General features: G+C 33.0%; 2 protein-coding genes across 2 annotated transcripts; one reads left to right on the top strand and one right to left on the bottom strand.

Annotated features, from left to right (window-relative positions):
- Positions 1-2,978: 2,978 nt before the first annotated feature.
- LOC11427944 (uncharacterized) lies at positions 2,979-7,547 on the top strand. The gene is made up of 5 exons (XM_003597972.4): positions 2,979-3,817; positions 4,424-4,885; positions 5,145-5,522; positions 5,609-5,676; positions 7,091-7,547. Exons 1-5 carry the CDS (start codon positions 3,176-3,178, stop codon positions 7,290-7,292), a joined length of 1,752 nt encoding a protein of 583 aa, XP_003598020.1. The 5' UTR covers positions 2,979-3,175; the 3' UTR covers positions 7,293-7,547.
- A 2,667-nt stretch (positions 7,548-10,214) lies between these two features.
- On the bottom strand, positions 10,215-18,875 carry LOC11414135 (O-fucosyltransferase 9). Its single transcript, XM_024779745.2, has 10 exons — positions 18,217-18,875; positions 17,761-17,833; positions 17,495-17,562; positions 16,899-16,987; positions 15,767-15,964; positions 13,656-13,860; positions 12,467-12,634; positions 12,217-12,384; positions 11,943-12,133; positions 10,215-10,997 (listed from the first exon to the last, which is right to left on the bottom strand). Exons 1-10 carry the CDS (start codon positions 18,568-18,570, stop codon positions 10,823-10,825), a joined length of 1,689 nt encoding a protein of 562 aa, XP_024635513.1. The 5' UTR covers positions 18,571-18,875; the 3' UTR covers positions 10,215-10,822.
- Between the last annotated feature and the right edge of the window lie 4,367 nt (positions 18,876-23,242).

Here is a 23,242-nt window from a genome sequence, read left to right as displayed (position 1 = left end):
TAATAACACTTACTAATTCAACCAACAACGACGACAACCACTCAATCAACAACAACTCCATCAACAACGATGACAACAACTCAATCAACAACAACGACAACAACTCCATCAACAACCAGGACAACAACTCAATCAACAACAACGACAATAACTCAATCAACAACAACGACAACAACTACAATATGCATGTGGTACCATTTTCAACGTGTTGAATGACTAAGCATTCCGGGGCATAAGCCCCCAACAATTTGAATGACAAGGCATTCCAGGGCGTAAGCCCTCAACAGTTGAATGACAAATCATTCCAGGGCATGAGCCCTCAACAGTTTGAATGACAAGGCATTCCAGGGCATAAGCCCTCAACAGTTGAATGATTAACATTCCAGGGCATGAGCCCTCAACGGTTTATAAGTATACAATGGACTCAACATTTGTGTATATCAACATACAACTCAGCAACATCAACGACAACATAGACAACGACAACAACAACTTTGCATAAATAATTATGACTTACTCCACAACTTGGTTAACTCAATGATATTAATAATCAACAACAGCAGAAACAACAACATAAGCAACTTGCAACATAGCAATATTAATAGTAACAACTTGAATGATAATAACAACGATATTTTCTATATCAAACATTTTGCACATAATATAAATATCTTAAACTAACCAACAATCATTAATCATTTGATTCAGGCTCTCTATAAGTCTATAACTTCTTAACAACCTCCATTCCTATCCCAAGATCAACTCACAACATGGATTAAATACTGTTAAACACCTTAATTCAACTCATAGTACTTCTAGTTTTGAGCTTTGGAATTATCCCATAAGTTTTGGATTAACTTAGAAATGGTTGTGCTGAATTTTCATAAGATTTCACTAAGACCTACTTGGGGTATTTTCATCATATCTCAAAAAATAAAAATCATTTTCAAGTCAAACCAAAGCCATTGGAAAGCTAACAAAATTATCTAAAACTTTCATGTTTACACCAAAACCCAGTTCAAAGCGGAAAGGGGTGAAAATAGTGAATTAAGAAGGATCTGATTCATAGAAATCGTGCCACGTTTTTGTGCCCAAAACCATTGAATTTTCGGCCAACAAAATCGTGCTACGCTTGCCAAATCGTGACACGTTTTAACAGCATCAGGTCCAGAAATCTGCTTCTCAAAAAGTGCGATTTTCACCATTTCGCGCATAAAATTTCAACCGTTAATCGGATTTTGATGCCGTTTTCGCCTACACTCTCCTGACACTTGGCTCTATCATAATCTACAGCTATTTCAAGTCTCAACCATCCCAAAAATCATTTTCCCAAACCTCACATAATCTCTTATTTGCAAAAACGTTTAGACTCCGACTCTTCAAACATAAATTTCCAATTTCCATCGACCCAAACCCCAAAACTGATTGGGAACTTAGTCCGTGATTAATCTACAATCTAAGCATCCCTTATCACCCTAATCCATCAGATTACCTACTTCTTCCAACGATTCAATTCTACATGCTAACCCTAATTCCCAAATTCATAAACAACTACATGTTAAATCAATTTCAGAATTTACATACACTTATAATTATTGAAAGTTAGCCTCACCCTTACCTTGAACTGATGAACAAAGCTCTACAAAAATCAGATTCTCCCCTCTTGGCTCTTCTCCTAGCTTTCTCTTGGTTTTTCTCCCAAAAACTGTTTTCACGTGAAACTGTTTCTAACCTTATTTTCTCCTTTTTCTCAGTAAATATAATCTTCCAATATTTAATTAACTCCCACTTAATTTACTTAATTCTCATTTAACCCCAAAACTCCAATTAAATTCTAATTCTCACTTATTCTATTAAAAGTAACCACTTAATAAATCACATAATCATATAAATATATTATAAACCTATTAAAACAATCAAATAAATTAAATAATTCAAAGAGGGTGTTACATCATACGCCTGACTATATGGCTTGGTATGCCAAAGTCTCTCACCCTCGTATTCTCCCACGTGATGAAGGATCTCCTCCCAGGCCGGCGAACGTGGAGCAGATCATATAGGAGGAGCATGCCAAAGAGATGCCTGACACACTGACGATCATCTGAGATGTGGTGCATATAGCTGATGATATTGTGGCCAGGCAAGCCGAGATGACTAAAGAGAAGATTGTCCAGGAGGTGATGCGGATAGCCGGTACTGGTCGCCCTGCCCTTACGTATCAGATTGCCAGGCGGCATAGGGGGCCGAGGCATGCTAGGCAACAGGGTTGATTATGATTAGACTTTTTTTTATGTACTTTTTGAATGTAAAGTATAATTATGACATGTTCCGTACATTTTGGTATTTCTATGACATTTTCCGACACACCTTTTATATTATTTCTTGCGTTTTAATTTTATCTGTTAAATATTATTTTGTACATACGTTTTAATTTCCCAACATATCCTGGTCCCTTAACTTTAATTTGCAATTTGATGGATAAACAGGGAAAATTCTAATGGAAAACCAGTACAGAGTGTATACTGCACTGATTCTGTTAACTGGTGTGAATGACAGTTAACTGCCGTTAGTGCCAACGTATCATGTAGCAGTTGTTAACTGCCAATGGAAGCATTTTAGTATTTTACTTATGTCAATAGGAAGTTTTGATGGTTAGAAAAGCAATTTTCAGAAATGAAAACCCCCTCTCTCTCTGAATTTGAAAAGGGTGGTATGTTTTGTCTCTGTCTAGTGTACAGCATATATGCCGATATGTTAATAATTATATTTAGGTGACAACTAGGATATTCATGGAAAAATGGTGGGTAATTTGCTCCAACCAATAAACATTCACCTTTTTAGGTTGTATCCATAAAGTATCTTGATCCCACCAATAAATTACTCGTTATGATTGGTTGGTGACTAAATTACCCACCATTTTTCAAAGGTAATCTAAAAAAAATTATATTTTATCTATCGAGAACAGCGCAGCCCAGGGTACAGAGACACAGGCAAAAACCCTTTCCTTTCCCGTTTTTGAGGTTTAGTAGATTAGAAGAAGAAGAAGAAGAAAGATAGATAACAAAATGAAATGAATACCTTCTTCACCAAAAGCTACACGACATTACAGTATTATTAGTCGCAAGTCGCAACAAACAACACAACACAACACAACAAATGCTTTTGCTTATTCGAAATGCATAAACTCCTTCACCGCCCAACCTCTTCTTCACTTCCTATCCCTATTCTCTCTTCTTCTTCTTCTTCTTATTCTCCTCTTCTTATTTCCAATTCCAATTCCAATTCCACCCCTCTTTTACTCAGCTTACCCCTTAAACCCTTTCATTCTTTAACAATGGCGGCCGCCACTTCTTCTTCTACTTCTTCTGGGGTTTCTTTCCCTCTTCAAAAATCCCTCTCTTCTTCTTCTTCTCCTCGTTATTCCAACGCTTCTTATGTTCGTACATGTTTTTGTCCAACCCTAACCCTAACACGTCACACTACAACAACTAGTACTAGTAATAACACCAAAAACCTTCCATGGCTACTTCTTAAACATTCTCAACATTCAAATGCTACTTCACAATCTTCTTTTCATAATAACCCTGAACAACAGAGTACTCCAACAACAGAGGATGATTCCTCTTCCTCTTCTTCCTCTTCTACAAACACAACTTCATCTTTTAGACTTAATAATAGGAGGCACCAAAAGGCAGAATCATCATCTACTCCTCCTGATTTGTTGGCTATTCCTGGTGTGGGTCCCAGAAATTTCAGAAAACTCGTTCAGAAAGGTATCCAAGGTGTTGCTCAACTCAAACAACTCTACAAAGATAAGGTTGTATCTCTCTCTAAAAATACTTTCTTTACTATGTTCTGTTTTTGGGTTTTTCCTCCATTTATACCTACTCATTGTGTAGGTAGTATTTAAATCTATTTAGGGGTTGTAACTCATTTTATCAAGTTGTTATACTAATACCAAGAATAAATCTTCATTTTAGTCATTAAGCTGTGTTTGCAAGTTGGTTTTTGGAGGGCTAAGTCTGTAATATCAAAACTATATTAAAAAAAAAACATCATTCAGTATGTCGTTTGTTAGTAATTTCTTGAAAGGACAAATTCAAGGACCAAAATGACAAGCGGAAGATGCTTTAGGACATTGTTTAAGCAATCAAAGTAGTAACTTAAACATAGAAGATTGTGTAATTTTGACTTTTACTTTCAAGATAAAATTTATCTATGTTCCTTAAACAATTCCCTTAGGGCACTTGTTATCACAACCCTTTGTAATATTGGTACGTTCATGAATTACAGCGACATGGCCTAACATATTCAAAGACCCAAATGACTGTTTGCTATAATATCAATGTTCAATCCATTTGATTTTCTAATACAAAGTGGAAGAATGTTATACTGAAAGTTTTGACCTTTTTGTTGGGTGCAGTTCATTGGCAAATCAAGTGATCAAATGGTTGAGTATCTGCAGAGTTCTGTTGGAATTATCCACAAGAACCATGCTGAAAGTATAACTACTTTCATTAAAAAGAGTGTTGATGAAGAAGTAGATGATAATTCCTCTGGGAAGCAGCCTACGCAGAAGAAGCGACTTACGTTCTGTGTCGAGGGTAATATCAGTGTTGGCAAGACTACTTTCCTTCAGAGAATAGCCAATGAAACTATTGAACTGCGTGATCTCGTCGAGGTGGTTCCTGAACCAATTGGCAAGTGGCAGGATGTTGGACCTGACCACTTCAATATCCTCGATGCTTTTTATGCTGAGCCACAGAGGTATGCATACACCTTTCAGAACTACGTATTTGTTACTAGGGTGATGCAGGAAAGAGAGTCTTCTGCTGGCATCAAGCCTCTTCGATTGATGGAGAGGAGTGTTTTCAGTGACAGGATGGTGAGTATTTTCATTCCATTTTTTCATATTCTTGTGTGTAGTGAGGGTGTTGGTTTTCTGTTTCCTTTTCATGCCAATACAACTTTTTTTTTCTTCAAACATGTTTTTGGTTAGAAAACAATGGCATTTCATGGGTTTGAAATTGTGAATTTATTTCCTTTCCCTGTTTGGTTTGATTTGAGATTAACAGGAAGAGAGACATGTTTTGAGAGTTTAAAAAAGGCTTATATATTTTATAATCTCACTGTGTTCAATAAAGGTTTTTGTACGAGCTGTTCATGAAGCCAATTGGATGAATGAGATGGAGATAAGCATTTATGACTCTTGGTTTGATCCTGTTGTGTCTACCTTGCCTGGCCTTATTCCTGATGGTTTTATCTATCTCAGAGCAAGTCCTGATACTTGCCATCAAAGAATGAAGTTAAGGAAGAGAGAAGAAGAAGGTGGAGTCAGCCTAGAGTATCTCCGCGACCTCCACGAAAAGCATGAGAGCTGGTTATTCCCCTCCCAAAGTGGTAATCATGGAGTATTATCGGTCAATAAGCTTCCCCTCCACGTCGACAACTCGTTACACCCTGATATAAGAGACCGTGTATTTTATCTCGAGGGTGACCACATGCATTCCAGCATTCAGAAGGTATCATATTTGGAAATCCCATGTCTGATTTTATGATTTTTTTAAATTTATAATAGTCTGACTTAATTACTTTTAATTACAAACAGGTTCCTGCATTGATTCTAGACTGTGAACCCAATATTGATTTCAGCAAGGATATTGAAGCCAAGAGGGAGTAAGATACTATCTCTTTTACTCAGATATTTGTTAAAATTTACGTGACATGGACTAAACTTTTGTTCCATCAGATGCTTTTTTTGTGTGTTAGATTATTATGATTTTTATTATCCTTGGAGTCTGATTATTATATCTTTGTTGGGCTGGGTTGGTCGAGTTTTATGTCCCAAGTGCGAAGTATGGAACTTAATTCCTGCACCTTAAGTAAGGACACTCAATGTACATAAGACTTGAGTTCTGCCTCCGCAATGGCTAGCATTTGTGGTGTGGTTCTCTTGAGGTAGGTTTCAATTAGTCGTATACACTTCCATTGTATCTTTCAGTTGGTAATTCCAACATTTACTGTTTTTCCCAGGACTTTTTAGGAGACTAGACTATTGCAGAGCTAGTCCGTGTGGGTTTTGTGATTGTGTAACCTGGTGGGATCAGGTTTTGAATCTTTTGATTGTATGGTATAAATCTTGAGTCCTTTATTGGAACTATGGGACTCCCATACGAAGTTATTTGTATCAACTTAGGCTCTCCTGCCACAACAGCTAGCTGTGGTGTTCTTTTATCATCATGCTTCACTGGTAATTGGCTCAGATAGGCATAACAGGAGTATAATAGTGCTTTGTAATATTTAAAGTTTAAACTATTACTACACTAATGCTTCCCGCCCAATGAAAACATAATTTTATGAGTTGTCTATCTGTTTAATGTGTTCCATTAAAGTTAAACGGTGAACTGGACTGAAGTATTCACGTGCATTTTTTTCAGTAGTCATCATCTCATTATTTAAGGGGGGGAGTAAAGCTCATGTTTCGTATTAGTCATTAGGACACACAGTTTAATTTCTTTACGTTAATGTTAAGTTACTTCTTTTAGTTGTAAATAGTAGGTAAGTATAGCAACCAAAAAAAGAGGTAAGTCGATCTATAAGTCAAACTTCTTTTTGCAGACGGGGGCAGCCATTGCTTTAAGAGATTTAAGTGGTAGTAATGTAACATATTTATCTTCTGTCATTTATGTCAACAGACTGTTTATGTTATACTGGGAGTGGTAGTCAACAGATAACATTTGGCCTGAAAGTAAATAATTTTAGTTATTATTTGAAGTCCCCCTTTCAGTGTGACTAATACCGGACTACCCTTAAAAAAAAACAATTTAACACTGGACTAACTTACAGCAGTGATATTAATTCAATTGTTTTCATTACAACTTTAGTGAGTGAAATGCTACGTTCTCTGGAAGTAGATGCCAAGGTAGCAAATTCTATGTTTCTTTAATTAGTAAAGTTCTTGGATGTTAGCACTATGCTACTTTTTAGAATTCTACTGGTCAGAGCCTTTGTCCACTATGTGTTAAGTTAAACTACTAGTCCACTGTTCCCTAATAAATAAATTGTCTTTTTTGTTTTGCGTATGGTGCAGATATGCGCGCCAAGTTGCAGAGTTTTTTGAATTTGTCAAGAAACAGCAAGTTCTATCTGTCGAAGGTGAGAAAAATAGCCAGAACCAACCACAGGTGCTGCTACCTCATGAAGGTAACCTGTGGCTACCAGGTGGAAAGCCTTTCCCCCGGGCACCCTTGGACTTCAGAAGGGCAATGTCATATATGTCTGGTAGTGGCTGATAACATTGTGATTGGGATGAAGATATACTAATAGCTCCTTGTTTATGTTTTCATGTTTTTTCTGCATGTAAAGATTTTAACTCGGACCTTGACTGATGTAAAGTTGGTAGTTATTTATGGTTGTCAAATACTTCGTTAGTTGCTACTAATCTACTAGACTACTTGGTTTGTATTTCTTTGGTTACAAAGATGGTCTTTCTACAAATGTGTTTTTGTTCATTAATGATACACAATTACTTCCTAAATTCAGTTAAATGTTTAGTTTGAGTACAAACGGCTGTAATAGAGTCTGCTTTACTCCCTACTATAATATTACTATTTAATCTTTATCTAATACCCTCTTAATTATTTTAGAAAAATTCGAAAGTTTAGTTAGCAGTTGGAACTCGTCTCACTCTTTCCATGTATTAAACGCTTCATATGGCTGCTATAACATGGTTGACTATTTACGTATAGTCGAAAGCATAGAATGAGGCTTTGCAGTCTGTTTTGTATGTACTGCGGCAATTCCTATGAGATTGCGTCGCATGATATGGGGGATTGTCCGAGAGCTATGTTAACTATAGTTCCCATGCAGGGTTTTTTTGAGAGTACTATGGAGAGATGGATTGAGATGAATAATTGGGCAGCTTTCTGGGAAACTTCTTGCCATTTTCTTTGATGTTGGAGGAATAAGTCCAACCATGATGATGGATTTTTTCTTCCATCTAGACCGTGGCAGGATGTGATTACAAGAGTGCTACTAAAATGTAGCGAAAGGTGCCTATATGGCGAAGAATTTAATGGGTGCCTCCTCTTATTGATTGGATTAAATTGAGTACATATGGTTTGTCAAAGGATAATGGTAGAGAAAGGTGTGGTGGTAATTGGATGTGATTTCTCAAAGTTCTTGGGTTCTTGTAGTGCTTATATGGCGGAGTTATGGAGGGTGTTGAAAGGTTTGAAGTTGGCTCGCTCTCGAGGTTTTACTAGGTTTGAACTCTGGATTCAAAGGTGGTTGCTATGTCGTTAAACAGTCGACAATGTTGCATGATATAGATTGGTAAAGCGTATTATCAGGCTTTTGGAAATGAATTGTTGTGCAAATACTTTGGCTAATGAAGGATGTAATGGGGGATTGTCTTCAATTATTTATGAGATATGTCTGGATCAATCTAGGCATTTGTTATTCACTGATGGTATGGAAGTTGTGGAACCGAACCAAAATAAACGGGTGATATTCAATTTGGTTTGGTTTGGTTCTTTGTTTCATTAGTTAAATGAACAACTTGGTTGGTTTAGTAACTTGAGTAGTCACAAAGCTCGACCGTCTTCCAAAAATGAATAATCATCATAATCAGTTGCAAGTTTGTCATGAGTTACAACAATATCATATACAATTTCTTCAAAAAAAATAAAATAATCATATACGAAGAATTATAATTTCACAGCTAACGATAACTAATAAACTAGATCTTTCAAAAAAAAAAAAACTAACAAACTAGAGAAAAGTACAAAAAAAAAAAAAAAAAAAAAAAGTGTAAATGAAAACCTTAGTTTTTAACTTTTCTTCAAGTTTGAATCATACTGTTTTTCTTTTTGAATCCAAACTTAACGATATAGATATAAATTACATCTATTGAACAATTTGATTTACCATACTACCAAGATCAAATTATTGTTGGTAAAATAATTAGTGGAATAATTATTTTATATCTATATAAAATGATATATGATTTTGGGCTGACATTTTTACTTTTAAATTTTTTTTTGACAAAATTTTTACTTTTAAATTTATCTTTAATTGAATTGGGTTAATTAAGTAAATAGTCCCTGTAAATATTCAGAATTTTGTTTTTAGTCCATACAAAATAAAATCATACTTTTTAGTCCCTATAAAAAATTTCATCAAAATTTTTAGTCCCGATAAAATTTTTCCATCAGCATTTTTAGTCCCTGTAAAAATTTCCATCAAGATTTTTGGTCCCTAAAATGCTTAAGGAAAATGTCACATGGACTAAAAAGTGTGATTTTATTTTGTAAGGACTAAAAACAAAACTATGAATATTTATAGGGACTAAAAACTTAATAAACCCTTTATAATTTTATCCGTTTTACTTTATTATTTAAATTACTAGTTGATAAAAATGTTAAATCCCATTAAGATACGAGCACACCACTACAATAAGAATTTATAACATTATTTGAAAAACAATTAAATATGAACAACACCACTACAATAAGAACAATGTTTGAAACTATTAAATAAGTGAACTTCAAACTTATTCTGTCAAAAATATTTGATCATCGTTTGATACCTCTTTATATTTGTCAAAAAAACACGTTAGTATTCATTTTTCTGTTGATAAATAACAAAGGCCGTCTAATAATTACTATAATAATTAGTGATTAAATCGGTCAAAGTCAATAATATTCCATCCTTAATGGTACACAAGTGGAGTCCGACATGTCAATTGTTAAGACAATGATTTACGTCTATTCAATCGTTATTCATTCCATGTTTAATATGTAAGACTTGGTATCACTAGCCACAGTTGGAACATTCTTCTTCTATTTTTCGTAAGATTATCAATATATTGATTTCATTCAATCTCATTTCGTACATTAATATTTTTTATAGATAGATATTATGTTATTATTTGTACTTCATTTCCATGAAACTAAACATTGCTTCATAAACATGGAAGATATTGTAGTTTGAGCAATAAATATTACACTTTCTACCTTAACATATTCATTTTATCCGGTTCTTAATGAAGAAAGAAAGTTCTTTTTATTACCATTACAACATTTACTTCTTTCTGATTACAAAAATTATAAAATAATCAATACAATAGAATATTTAAAAGGAGTCTTATGAAAAATGACTAATTTCTCAAAGATCTTATGTACTATACATATAAAGATAGCAATAACAAACCAAAACCAAAAACACCATCCACCAGTTCAATGGGTGATAAATCCTGCTAATAATATATTTTGAAGGATTAGAAAGGTTACACACTACAACAATTTCAACCTTCTTATTTATAACAATAACTTTTTAAGTAATAAAACTCATCATGCACTGCTAATCTGAAAAGGTTTCTACAATGATTAGCTATTATACAATACAAAATAATATTTCTAAACTAATTAAATTTGGCACATGGCATGAGGAAAATGAATCATTTGAGCAACAAGAGCAACTAATTGTTATATTCTTTTATCATTGGTTAAATGAACTGCTTGGTCTAGTAACTTGAGTAGTCACAAAGCTTGCCAGTCCTCCAAAAATGAATCTTCATCATCAGGTGGAACAAGTCTTTCTTGTGTTGCAACAATCTCATGTACAAAGAATTATAATTTCACAGCTAACTACTACATAAATCAGAGAAAATGAGAAGGAAAAAAAAAACTGAAACCTTAGTTTATGGCTTTTCTCCAAGTTTGAATCAAACTACTTTTCTTTTTGAATTATAACTTAATGATATAGATAGAAAATTACATCTATTGAACAATTTGATTTCCTAAAGACAATTCTTTTACACTTATAATTTCATGGTTTTCCCAATGTTAGCATTTTCATTTTTGGGTTCTACCTGTTTACACATGCAATCTGGCATGGGAAAAGTATATAGGGATTCACTAGCCTTTTTTACCTCGGTTCCCTTTTGATCACTATGGCGAAGCATGTCTTTCATTTGTTGCTTAAATACTTCCCATCTGCAAAATCAGTAATAAATATCAAACAACAAACATTACAAATGCATCCACCAGAAGGAAGGGACTTCTGAAAGATACATTTACCAGTGATAAGCAAATAAACGAAGGTTCTAATCAGCCTAAGAAGGATAAAAATAACCAAATACATCAAATGCAACCATACCATGTTACTTTTAAAGGGAAAATAAATTTTACTAAGAGAAAAGAGAGGATGTACAAATTAGGGAGATCAGGGGTGGCCCTGAAGATGGGCGGGAGGAGGACAACCCAGGGCACCATTTGTTTAGTTGCACCATAATTATTATTTTACTTAGTAGTCAGCACTATATAAATATATTATTTTTAACTCGCTGTGATTAATTCTATTGAAAATATATTTTAGAGAACCTTGATTATGAATGAATCTTTTGTAACAAAAAATGCAACAAGAAAGAAATTAGAATAATTAAAGGATGCAACTTTATTGATTCGTCCAGGGCATAAAAAATCTTAGGACTAGCCCTGAGGGAGATCATCCCTAAAACAAGGACTGTACACAAGGTATTGCAATATAACAATCGAACAAGACTGCCTAAACCCTTTCCATAAATGAGATAGCAACTCCCATAAAGCTCTAAGCAGCCAAGAGCAGAGCAACAAAGACAGTCCAGAGAGCTAAACCTAACACATACCAAGTATATTTGTGTAAAATCCATCATAAAATTTTGAAAATTAGTAGGATGGTTAACGTATACCAGACACACACACACAGGCCCGCACATTGTTCGTCATACAACAACAACAACAAGAGCCGAACCTTATCCCAATAAATGGGGTCGTGTACATGGATCAAACGCCCCCATAATGATCAAACGTCGTCATCTACTCAAATATTTTAATGTCTGGTGCGAGCAAGATAAAACTTCAAAAGTAGACACCAACCACTAAAGATAGTCAAAGCTGTACCTTATGTTAGGGTTATCGAATAATAGAGCCAATCTTCTTTTATCAGGTTTAATTGTCTTTGAATGCCCACCATACATATATCTCCTGTGACCCATCAAGAAGTGAGGAAAATTTCCACCCTGAGTTGTAACAAATACTTCACTATGAAGACAAACAGTATAATCAAGAGCAGCCAACCTAGATGAGTGGCCCTGCATCATAAACACGTGTCACAAATTCCATTCTCCTAGAATTCCCTTACAGAATATATAAGCATAAATAACTTCTCAAATACCTTAAATTGAGCAAGCTCTTCTGGAGTTGCCAGTGTATCTTTTGTTTGTAATCGTGGAAACATCTGTTTAAGTGGTGCCATGTACTTTTGTTCTTTATAAATTTTTCCAGCTGCAACATATACTAAGGTGGTATTATCGAAGCCCATGCCTCTAAGCATCATCCCTACCTGCAGCATCAAATAAAATGAGCTTCAAATATGAAGGAGATAGGAATCCTAAGAAAGGAAGGAAAAAAATTTAAGTGCATACCTCCAATGGAGTCAAAGGACATCTTCCATCCACCCGATTTGCACCAGGCTTTATTATCCTATGCTTTCTTTTGAATTTACCTCGCCAACTCCTTTCACGAGCGATATCCATTTCACGTTTCTCCTCTGCCCCACCGTCATACTCGCAACATGAAAATGCAACCATATCCTTCATGCACAGAAAAACTGTTATAATAAATAATTGATGCAGAGCTAACCAAACACACAAGGAACACATGTGAAAATTGAAAATAGCATATTCATAATCATATACTAGACTTGTGGTCTACTACCGTCAAATACAAAAACTTATTTCTATTTTTAAATTTAAATATAAGGCATAATCATTAAATTATTACAACTGAGAGAAACCTAAATTATCCAAACTTTATTTTTATGCAGTCTATATCATCACCCCCCACTGGATTAACTCTACTCTGGAGAGATAACATCTTGTACTATTCCAAGAGGTTCAACAAGCATTTACCACCTCCTCTCTAATGACAGAAGCCTGTGATTGGTATTGTATTTGTTGCCCTTGATACGTGCTTTGCTACCAGCAGAAAGGAATATTGGCAATATCAAAACCGGTCTGTTGTCTGAATCATGGCACACAAAAAACTGAAGTCCTTGCCCAATTCAGAGAAAACACGCAGACCTAACTCTTTCAGCCCAATTCTGAAATTGAAGTGCTTTCCCAATTCATAGACCTAATTACTTTTTTTTTCTGGTCAAGTAGCCTAGCGGCTAAAGAAATTCACTTTAAAGGTGAATAAGTGAGGTGTCTGGGGTTCGAACCCCGGCCCCTGCATAAATTATGCATTATCCCTTACCAAGTGAGCTAAGCTCACGGGGACAGACCTAATTACTTAATATCAATTGATGTAGAACCATGAAACCAAAACATATCCACAAAATAAAAATTGACAATAGTCTCTGCAAAAGACATCAATACATAGCAATCAATTGGGTATTTGTAAATTATAATCATATAGTAGGCATCTACTCAATCTCCAGTTAAATACTAAAGCCAAAATAAAATAAATTATCTAGTATCTACAAAAACATAAAATCCCTATATTATCAAAAACGAACTTGACATTGATTATCTTCAATTTTGCATATCCATTCTGCATAAATAATGTATCTAGTAAATCTAAACGCACGAGTACAAAGATATTTTATAATACCTCCTCAAAACGAAGATGCACTGAAACATATTTCCCACCACTTTGGGAACTATGCTTCACCATCCGATCAACCATGCTTTCTGCAAGCGTTCTAATAGGTTCAGAAAATCTAAGAGCTCCAAAGTTGGCAAAGCACCTAAGCCCTTGGATTTTTGAGGGTACTGATTGAGCTAATCTGTTGGAGAAAGGTGCAATACGAACAGCCCTGCAACAAGCATGAACCAAGTCCTCTCAGGAGCCAAAAACAATATATTGGAAAAGATATGCTTCGAAGAGAATAATAGTAATCGAAGTAAAAAGGCAAAAATACATCAAGGATCCTATATTATAATTTTGTGTCCATGTAGTTAGAATTCTTTTGAAATAACACAAGCAGAAAGGGAGTTTATTCGTCCCTATAGTTTTATTATTTGCAAAAAAGAAAATACACAAAGATACTCCCCTAACAAAGGAAATTTTCTAGTCAAAGGTAAAATGTTCAAAGATACCTCTAAGATAGAAAGGGAAACCTTATATATAGACCTCTAACTAACTAACTAACAACCAAATGGCAAGGATAACAACTAACATAAATCCTAATTATCCTTATCCATATTGTTCATCCTATAATATACCAATAAGGGCTATTCCTTGATATGATTATAATTCCCAATAGTAATCCTTTATTGTTTTTTCATGTCAAATTAATCCTCTATGGTTAAAAATGTTCACATCGTTGGACCGACCTTCATTCTCCATCCACGTATGTTACAGATTTGTGTGCATAATCCCTAAATGATAGTAAACATGCATCCAATTAGAACCCTTCATATCTATCATTTAGGAATTTTGTAACATGCATCCTTTGACTCAATACCTTCCCTGCATCTGTTCCAAATCAGCAGGGGGGACCACAAAACCAACAAACAATTCATGACTCGTCAGACATTCAACTTTTTTTAATTAAATCACCCGTACAAGCTTTCGTTTTACCTCTGGTTCTACATATAAGAAAAAACATGGAGTTCTCTTGTTCCAGTTATAAGAAAAAATAGCAAATTTCAAGATGCATTTACTTATTGCTCAAATGACTTTTATACCCTTTCTATGTTTACTAAGAATGCATTTATTTCCCACATGAGTGGGTGTCAAAATATTTAATGTCAATGTTATATTTGAAATAATATTTCAAAAAGAAATCATTAAATGAGCCTCCTTGCTCTTGATGATTTTTGTTTTTTTCTTCTTAAATATGGGGCCAGAGCAAGTGTATAACATCTGAGTGCATTTCCACTTTCACATTGGAAAATTTAGTTTAACGAACCAATGCCAACTTTAACTTAACACACAACAAAATAAAACCCATCAGTCTACCTGTTTTTAGCTGCAACAGCAACAATAACTTTACCCACCAAGCAGAGTTAGACTCTCATGATCAGTTGACACCATTACATTTTGCCAAAAGTCGAGTTTTCTTTAACGCCACAGCCATTCTAATCAAGTTCTTTTTTAATGCATACGTTAAGGGTAACTTTTAGAATTGGCATCGTAGTTAAGAATCTAAATTCCAATTCCAGTTCCAATTTTGTGAGAATAAGACTTGACTAAGAATCTCAAATTTTATGTTTGGGAGAAAGTGATAATTGAGATAAGAGTGTCAATCAGAGCTGAAATAAAAGACTGTGATTTTAACAATTTATCAATTAAATATAAATCAATTAAATTAAATATATTAAATATTATGATAAATAAAATATTCGATAGAGCTTGATGGTCAAATTTGTCTCTAGTGGTTGAAGACTCCGTGTTCCATGAGTTATAACAAATCTAATTTAAAATGTCAAGCACTCGGATACAATTGTATAAGTGAATATATACACGGGAAACTCAAGCAGCCAAAAATGTGATGCAAATCATGTTTAAGTTGCCAAAATAACGTATTCTCTCTATCTTCCATTAGAAAATGTGTTTGCCATACAATTTTACATCTTCAGCATTTGTAATTGCTATCAAGAATAACTGAACTTTGTTAAAAGGAGAATAAACTTTAAACAGACAGCTGAAATAAATTTCAAGCCAGAAGAACTGGAAGACCAGTGAGGAATAAACAAGAGAAGAGAGAGAGCACACACCTCATTTCCAAAAGCTGAGGAAGAACCTTCTTAAGATAGTGAGCTGGACTAGACCAAGCTTTTACTCTAAGATTGACAATGTTACTTATGTTATTGTCAAACTGTTGAAGTATGTCATCTGGAAGTTCTCTTACCACTTGCACATGCTTCCCAAGTGACTGTATGAAGAAATTTTCATCGAAAATGTCACCGAAATGGCTGCAAGATGAAGGATCCGTAAACCTTTCTAATTTAAACAAGAGAATTACAAAACCTAGAGAACTCTATGTTTGATATATACAAAACTTAACAAAGGTTGAATATCTGATGTCTCAGTTAAGCACAAAAAGGAATAAATAAATCTTCAAATTGTAGTTCCTTATATAAGCCGATGTTGTGGCAACTAATGTAATGGACTTAGTTCAACATCTTTGACTGTTACTTATGAGTCTTGCATTTATAAGTAAGTTTAAGATGACTTCCGACGTTCAGGATATTCAATTGATCTTCTGTTCCAAGTGAATAGTGCTAGATATGTCCAAAAAGTAAAAGACCAAAACTAAACAGATGAGGTATGCAGAGCTATCTGTTTTCATTTACAAAACTTATCAACTTTCTATAAGAGATAAATTACACAACATAGATAAATAGTAAAAATTAAGAAAACAGTCACTCTCATTGTAGAAAAACAGAAGTACGCTCTATATATTACCTAGCCTCACTTATTTTCCCTCACTAAAATGCATGGTATTAGTTGTGATTAGTTCCTTCCTATGCATATATTACAATCCTGAAATTTGAAGTGCATCCCAAAGATTTAATACAACAACCTTAGCCTTTTACAACAAGTGGGGTCAGCTACAAAGATTTACTTAAAAAAACTTCAAGGCGATATTCCGTCCCCAGACTGTTCAATCTTTTTAAGATGAGATCCTATCAGACCTGTCTTGCATAAGACCCATAAAAATGGTGGACCTAATGGAAGTAGAATGATGAAAAACGACTCATTTTTCATATTCAAACACCCATGTGAATGATATGGTTGAGAAGAAACTAAAATAGTTTGAGCTATATCATGAGATTCGACAGCCATTAAAACAACAACCATAATCATGTTACATATTTTACGACTAAGCATAACAAAATCAATTACCTTGAGTCTCTCCATACACTATTTAAATGAAATATTGGAATGACAAGAGTTGCATTTAGTAATCCAGCCACAGCAACTGCATCACATATCTGCATGGTGAGTGTATAATAAGTTCGAGAACAATATGGACAGTTGGACACATGATCCAATGTGGAAAGCAAAACAGATCATCGATGTTTATCAAATAGCATTCAACATGTATGTCTGGCAGCCTACCACCATATTCAACATGTAATAGCCTCTATTTCACAATATTTTGTACTAAATAGCGCATCGCAGAATAATAACAATTTGTTCAAATTCTGTTTTGCAATATAGCAGCTATTTAACAGCCCTTGGATGATGATTCTAGAGATTGATTTCATAATAATTTATATTTGATTCTGTTTTTTCTTTACAACTTGATAACAGAAACAATTGAATAGAAAATAACAGTTTTATGATGATGATATTTTTTTTTTCTGCTACCAAAAATGGGACGGGAAATATGAAATGGAATCATGATCATTCACGGGTACTATGTAAGATTCCTAATCCTAAATAAATAAACTAATGATTAGTAAAAATGAAATCTTTGGTCTCATAAATAGGCATACCGACAAGCGTTGCTGATTCAGCCCACCATTTGCTTCAATTATAAGGTAACCATTTGACTTGGGAAATTCTAAGCAAAAAGAATAGGAGAAAGGACAAGAAAAAGTTAGCACATTCTTTCAACACACGTATAGATGAAGTTTGAATAAGAAATCCAAAGATAGCAAAGAAACAAAAATAGAGTGAGAAAGGTGGAAAAGCTAAGCAATGCAAACGTGCAACAAAATGATTTCCAGAAAAGGAGTAAAGATAAGAAAAGAAAAAAGACCTATTTGAGGAAGAGTTTTATTAGCACATGGCTTCCATTGTCTATCCTCTTTCACAGTCCAAGCTTTCATCAACTGTATCAATCAAGCAACCACATGTTTTCAGTCAAACACTAAATATGTACGTGATTCAATTCAAGTAACACAAAACACAAGAACACCATTAAATGGACTTGGATCTCACTTGGAAAAACTAATATATATACATTGGCCAAATTTGGATTAGTTTATGAATAATTTATTTACTGACATAAACACTTGAATGGGTGTGTCAGTGTTCATAAGCTATTTACAACTAATTTCTATAAGCCCTAAATAATAGTTTTTGAAAACAACTTATAGTGGAAACAATGACTCTGTTTGGAAAAAAGTAGCAGATAGCTGATAAGCTAAGTTTACAAATAAAATAAAAAAAGATATTCTTAAACTTGACAATATGGGAGAAAGAGGGAACTTACAACATTGAGAGAAGTTGAATTATTGGAAGAGTTTAGCATGAAAGGCCAAAGATTATGAAAGAGTTGAGGACTTGTATAGAGAGAACCAGGAGGAGGAGGAGGAAGACGATGATGTTTGGAAACAAGAACAATATCAAAGCTCAAAGAACCCATATACAATAACATACCAGCAATATATAAAAGAGGTGCAAATAGTAATAAGCCTCTTCTTCTGAAAATAGCTGACATAAAAAGATATACAAATTTGGACCATGATGATGATGATTTGGAGGAAAAGGAGGAGGAGGAGGAGGATTTTCCACCACCGATGACGCCGCCGCTCTTACTCCTTCCCAAGCGGCTGTACCCATGCATTTGTACAGATCTATCTATATCAAAAAGAGTTCAATTCTGTTATTTCAATTTGATTATGATATTTCTTTCATTATTATACATAAATTAATACTTTAATGCATTATAGATTGAGTTGAATTGAATTGAATGTATGTGTGGTTGAGAGGTGAGATCACAAGTCTGAACAGAACTCAAGGGTTGTTGGTTTCAGCACTTTGGTTCTTTTTTTTTTATTTTCTTTTTTTTTTTATGCTAAAAGGAACAAGAAAGAGAAAGTAAGTTCGTGCGCAACTGCCAGGAAATTGTGTATGTATCATGAGTTGTAATAAATCAGACATTTTAAATGTGTTATCATAAGTACACTACATAACTCTTTTTGGATCAAGTGTCTTTCGTAAGCTTAATTCTTAAATTTAGTAACTTTGTTCACCTCACAAATTTATGACAGACAATACCATATACTCAGACAAAAAATAATTCGTACACTTTGAAACCGCATGACAAAGTGATAAAACTTAATAAAATAAAGGGTTAAATATGTTTTTGATCTCTATAAATATGTTAAATTTTCGTTTTAATTCCTCTAAAATTTTTCTTTAACTTTTAGTCCCTGCAAAATTTCCCATCTTCACTTTTGGTCCCTCTTTTAAAGTACATTCATACGTAGAATTCATATTTTTGAATAAAAATTTGCAGAAAAATTCATAATATTAGAAGAATCTCTCCAAAAAATTTTTTTTTTTTGAGCAAAACATGAATTTAATATGAATTTTTATATTTTTTATGGTTAAAAATTCATATTTAAATTATGTTTCGGTAAAAAATTCTATTTTTTTTTACAAGATTCTACACATTTCTGCACAATTTTATTAAAAAAATACAAAAATTAACTTAAACATAGGAACCAAAAGTAGTGATTGAAAATTTTATAGGGACTAAAAGTTGTAGGAAAATTTTAGAGGGACTAAAACAAAAAGTTGGTATATTTATAAGGACCAAAAACATATTTAACCCTAAAATAAAAATAAATAAATAGGACAAAGTGATTGAATTTAAGTGTTAATTAACTTTTATTAATGATGTTACCGTTAACAAGATCGACTTCAAATCTTGATTATAATACTATCTTCATTCATTTTTATTTTTTACATGTGATCATGGATTGTGCTCCTCCTCAAGGTCTCAGATTCGATTCTTTTTTGTGTCAGTTTAGATGGACTAATTTAGCTTCTTCAAAAAAAAATATACTCAATATTTTTTTGTCAAATAGTTAAATTGTTAGAAATTCATCGTAAATCTTTTTTAAAGTAAATAAATGGTTGTACGAAATTCAAACTCTTATGTATATTATATTATGTCCTTACTAATTTGTGGAGACAAATATGCTCCTAGTTATTCTTTCATCTATTAATAATTGTTACTTTTTGCATATTGTTTTTCTTAAACAATTTAGCATTTATTATTTTTTTCATTAATATACTTTTATTTATTTGGTTTTTTTTAACAATTTAGCATTTATTATTTTTTTCATTAATATAATTTTATTTATTGAATTTCATTTTATTTAGCTGCTTTACTAACAATAGCTAATAAAAGTTTTTTAATAAATTATACTAAATTTTTTCGTCAAGAAAGAATTTTAGTGCAAAGGTAAAGTTGTTGTCCAATCATTGAGGCAATAATATTTAATCAAATTTTACTTTATTTTTTGTTAGCACTCACTCAAATTATTAAATTTCCCTTCTCTTAAAAATCAGAGGATTGAGACAGAAAAGTAAAATAAAAAGAATAGTTACTTGCAATGTGGAGACAGTGGAACTGTGTACTGTATTACTGTTGCCAGTATTGGTCGTGTGGTGGGGAAGAGAAGAATGAATAAGTCAATAAGATGAGCTAGTTTCAACTATATCACGTGCGTGTGGTACGACTGTAGCAAGCTACAAATGGATCTGTTGATCCATTAACAACTGAAGGCATCTGAATGTAGATTAATTTTTTTTTGACTTAATTTCAGTTGCTTGCATCGCACAAACAAACAGAGGCTTAAAAAGTTGCAATTTTTACCTCTAACAAAAGTAATAACAACCAAGCCTCTATGTTTAACCCCTTTTGCAATTTTGATCTCAAACCAATTATGACTCATTCAAAACACAGGGGGACACCATATGCATAATTTTTAATTTTAAAAAAATAAAAATGTCACGTGTAAATGCGTAATTAAAAAAATAAATTTAATTCAAAAATAAATAAAAATAATTAATTAAAATAAACAAAAAAAATTACCCACATGTGCGTTGAATGGGTCAAAATTGGTATAGAGGCCAAAACTGCAAAAGGGGCTAAACATAAGGGGCTCGGTTGCTATTGTTTTTGTTTTTGTTAGGGGGCCAAAATTACAATTTTTTTATACTTAGGAGACCAAAATTGTAATTAAGTCAATTTTTTTTCCTACTTCAAACTATTATCCATAAATCTTAATAAGTAGCGCCATTAATCTTTTCGAATGACAAAATCAATCATCTTAAATACAAAGTTTATATAGTTAAGTGATACTTAAGTAGCACCATTAAGTTTGTAGAATGTCAACAATCTCTTGTGTAAGGAACCTAAAAGTGTCAAACGAAAATAGTATGAAAGCATTTTGATTGATTTAGTTATTTAAAAAAAAGTTTCTTTGTTTTATTAAATTATAAAAATAATTATATTTTAATAAAATTATAAGATGTTGGTTGATTTTACTAATATAAATTAGTCAAAAAAAATTCTACAAAAACAAAAAAAAACTATAATCATTGAAAATGCACACATAAGTAGAGAATTCGGATTCAAACCTGTCAGAGTCTTCAATCTAACAATTTAAAAATTTTGGGGGATTGGTAGCTTTGGTTTGAGCTAAAGGTAAATAATTTGAAGGTCTGCAATTAAAGTTCCGACAAAGAGTAAAAACTAAGATAACAATTATTATACTAACATTTGTGACTAAAAAAAAATATAAATATAAATTTTGTATAGATTGAATTAGGACTTGTGGACAATCAAATTTCTGTTTTGTACTAGTAAGTGTTTGATATATTTTAATTAAATTGTCGTATTTATACTTATATGGTTGTGGGTGTTTTTAATTAATTAATGATTATGATACTGATCATTTGCCTTTTCTCTAACTCTTGCCGCCCTATAGTCTTCACCCTCCACCACTACTAATCCAAACACAATTTCATCAAGTAGTACTCAGATGGTGGTGGTGCGACGGTCGGGGCTAGCCACCTGCACCACCCCAACCAGATCTCTCAGAGGTTTTGTTTCCTCACTGATAAACTATTGGACTGCTGAATATCGATGTACTGTGATAGAGCAGGTTCAGTGGTGGTTTTGGTCGTATTTTGTTTAAAACCAGTTCGGGTTGGTTTCATTCGTTACAGATTTGCCGCTATTGTAGTGGTGTGTGGTGGTTTTCTTCAATTCAAAGTTCAAATCAGATATGTTCCACCGACGTTTCTCTTCAGAGTGTGGTTTTGTCTGTTGGCAGCTTGGAGGATTCAAATTGATAGGCTAGAAATGGTCGCATAAACTTGATGGTTTGTGTCTCAATAAGTGATTTGGTTCGTGGGTCCGTTATCATGTTGGCAGTCGGATTCATCGTCATAATTTAAATGTTCAAATTCATATGAACTCGTATATGTTTGCTGTTACTCGTGTTCATTCATGCACTACTCTTTTTTTGCAATTTAATTTCGGACTCGTACGCGCTAGTTGAATTGTAGTTGTGCTTGTATGTTCTTTGTTGTTTTTTTTTTTTGTAACCTTTTGGGCTAAATTATGTTATCTTTTGGGTTAGTGCTTTCTTTCTTACTTAACTTTTTTACGAGAAAAATATGTACTATGATACTAAATTGGTTCGGAGCTCTCACATTTTACACGACTAAAGATGGTATCAATATTAAGTGAGACACAAGTTGACCATTCGTGAATTTTCAAAGACTTGAAATACATTTTTGTAATTAAAGTACGTTCTTGCAACTAAGCTTAACAATTATTCAATCCCAAAAAAAGCTAAGCCATTAAAAAAAAGTAAACATAGTTGAATATGAGTTGAATACAAAAGTTGTTTATACTTGTTTGCGTGAATTTTGCGGTTAATTCATTGCAAAAAATAATTTATATTTGAATATATTTATTTATAAATAAGTTGACAATAAATTTGAATATCAAATTCGATTTTTTAAGTTAAGTTATAGTTGAGAAACTCAAACTCATTTAGATGCTCAAACACATCATATATGTAGACATTACTCATTTAACATTCAATATCTCCAACCTAATACATCCAAAAAATTTCAAACGACTCTCGACAATAATTATACATGATTATCAAATTTTTGAATATGAAATTGATTCAATTATTATAAAGGAGAAAACTTATATACAATTTCTTAGGTGCTTTTGGTATAGTTCTTAGCTAAAAATACATATTTTTTTTTATATAACAAACTTTGAGAAAATTATGGATTTGAGGAAATTATGATAAATTTAGTTAAGAACCGCACCTAAGGAATTGTACTTAAGTTTTCTCTTATTATAAATTATAAAAAAACAAGTGTACTATTTTTTTAAATTTTATTAATATTTCAACAAAAACAAATTAAGTTTACTCAAAATTATATCTCAATTTTCTTGAGTGATTAATCTCATC

Source organism: Medicago truncatula, chromosome 3 (assembly GCF_003473485.1).
Source record: "Medicago truncatula cultivar Jemalong A17 chromosome 3, MtrunA17r5.0-ANR, whole genome shotgun sequence".
NCBI classification, from domain to species: Eukaryota; Viridiplantae; Streptophyta; class Magnoliopsida; order Fabales; family Fabaceae; genus Medicago; species Medicago truncatula.
This window is presented reverse-complemented; position numbering and strand designations above follow the sequence as displayed.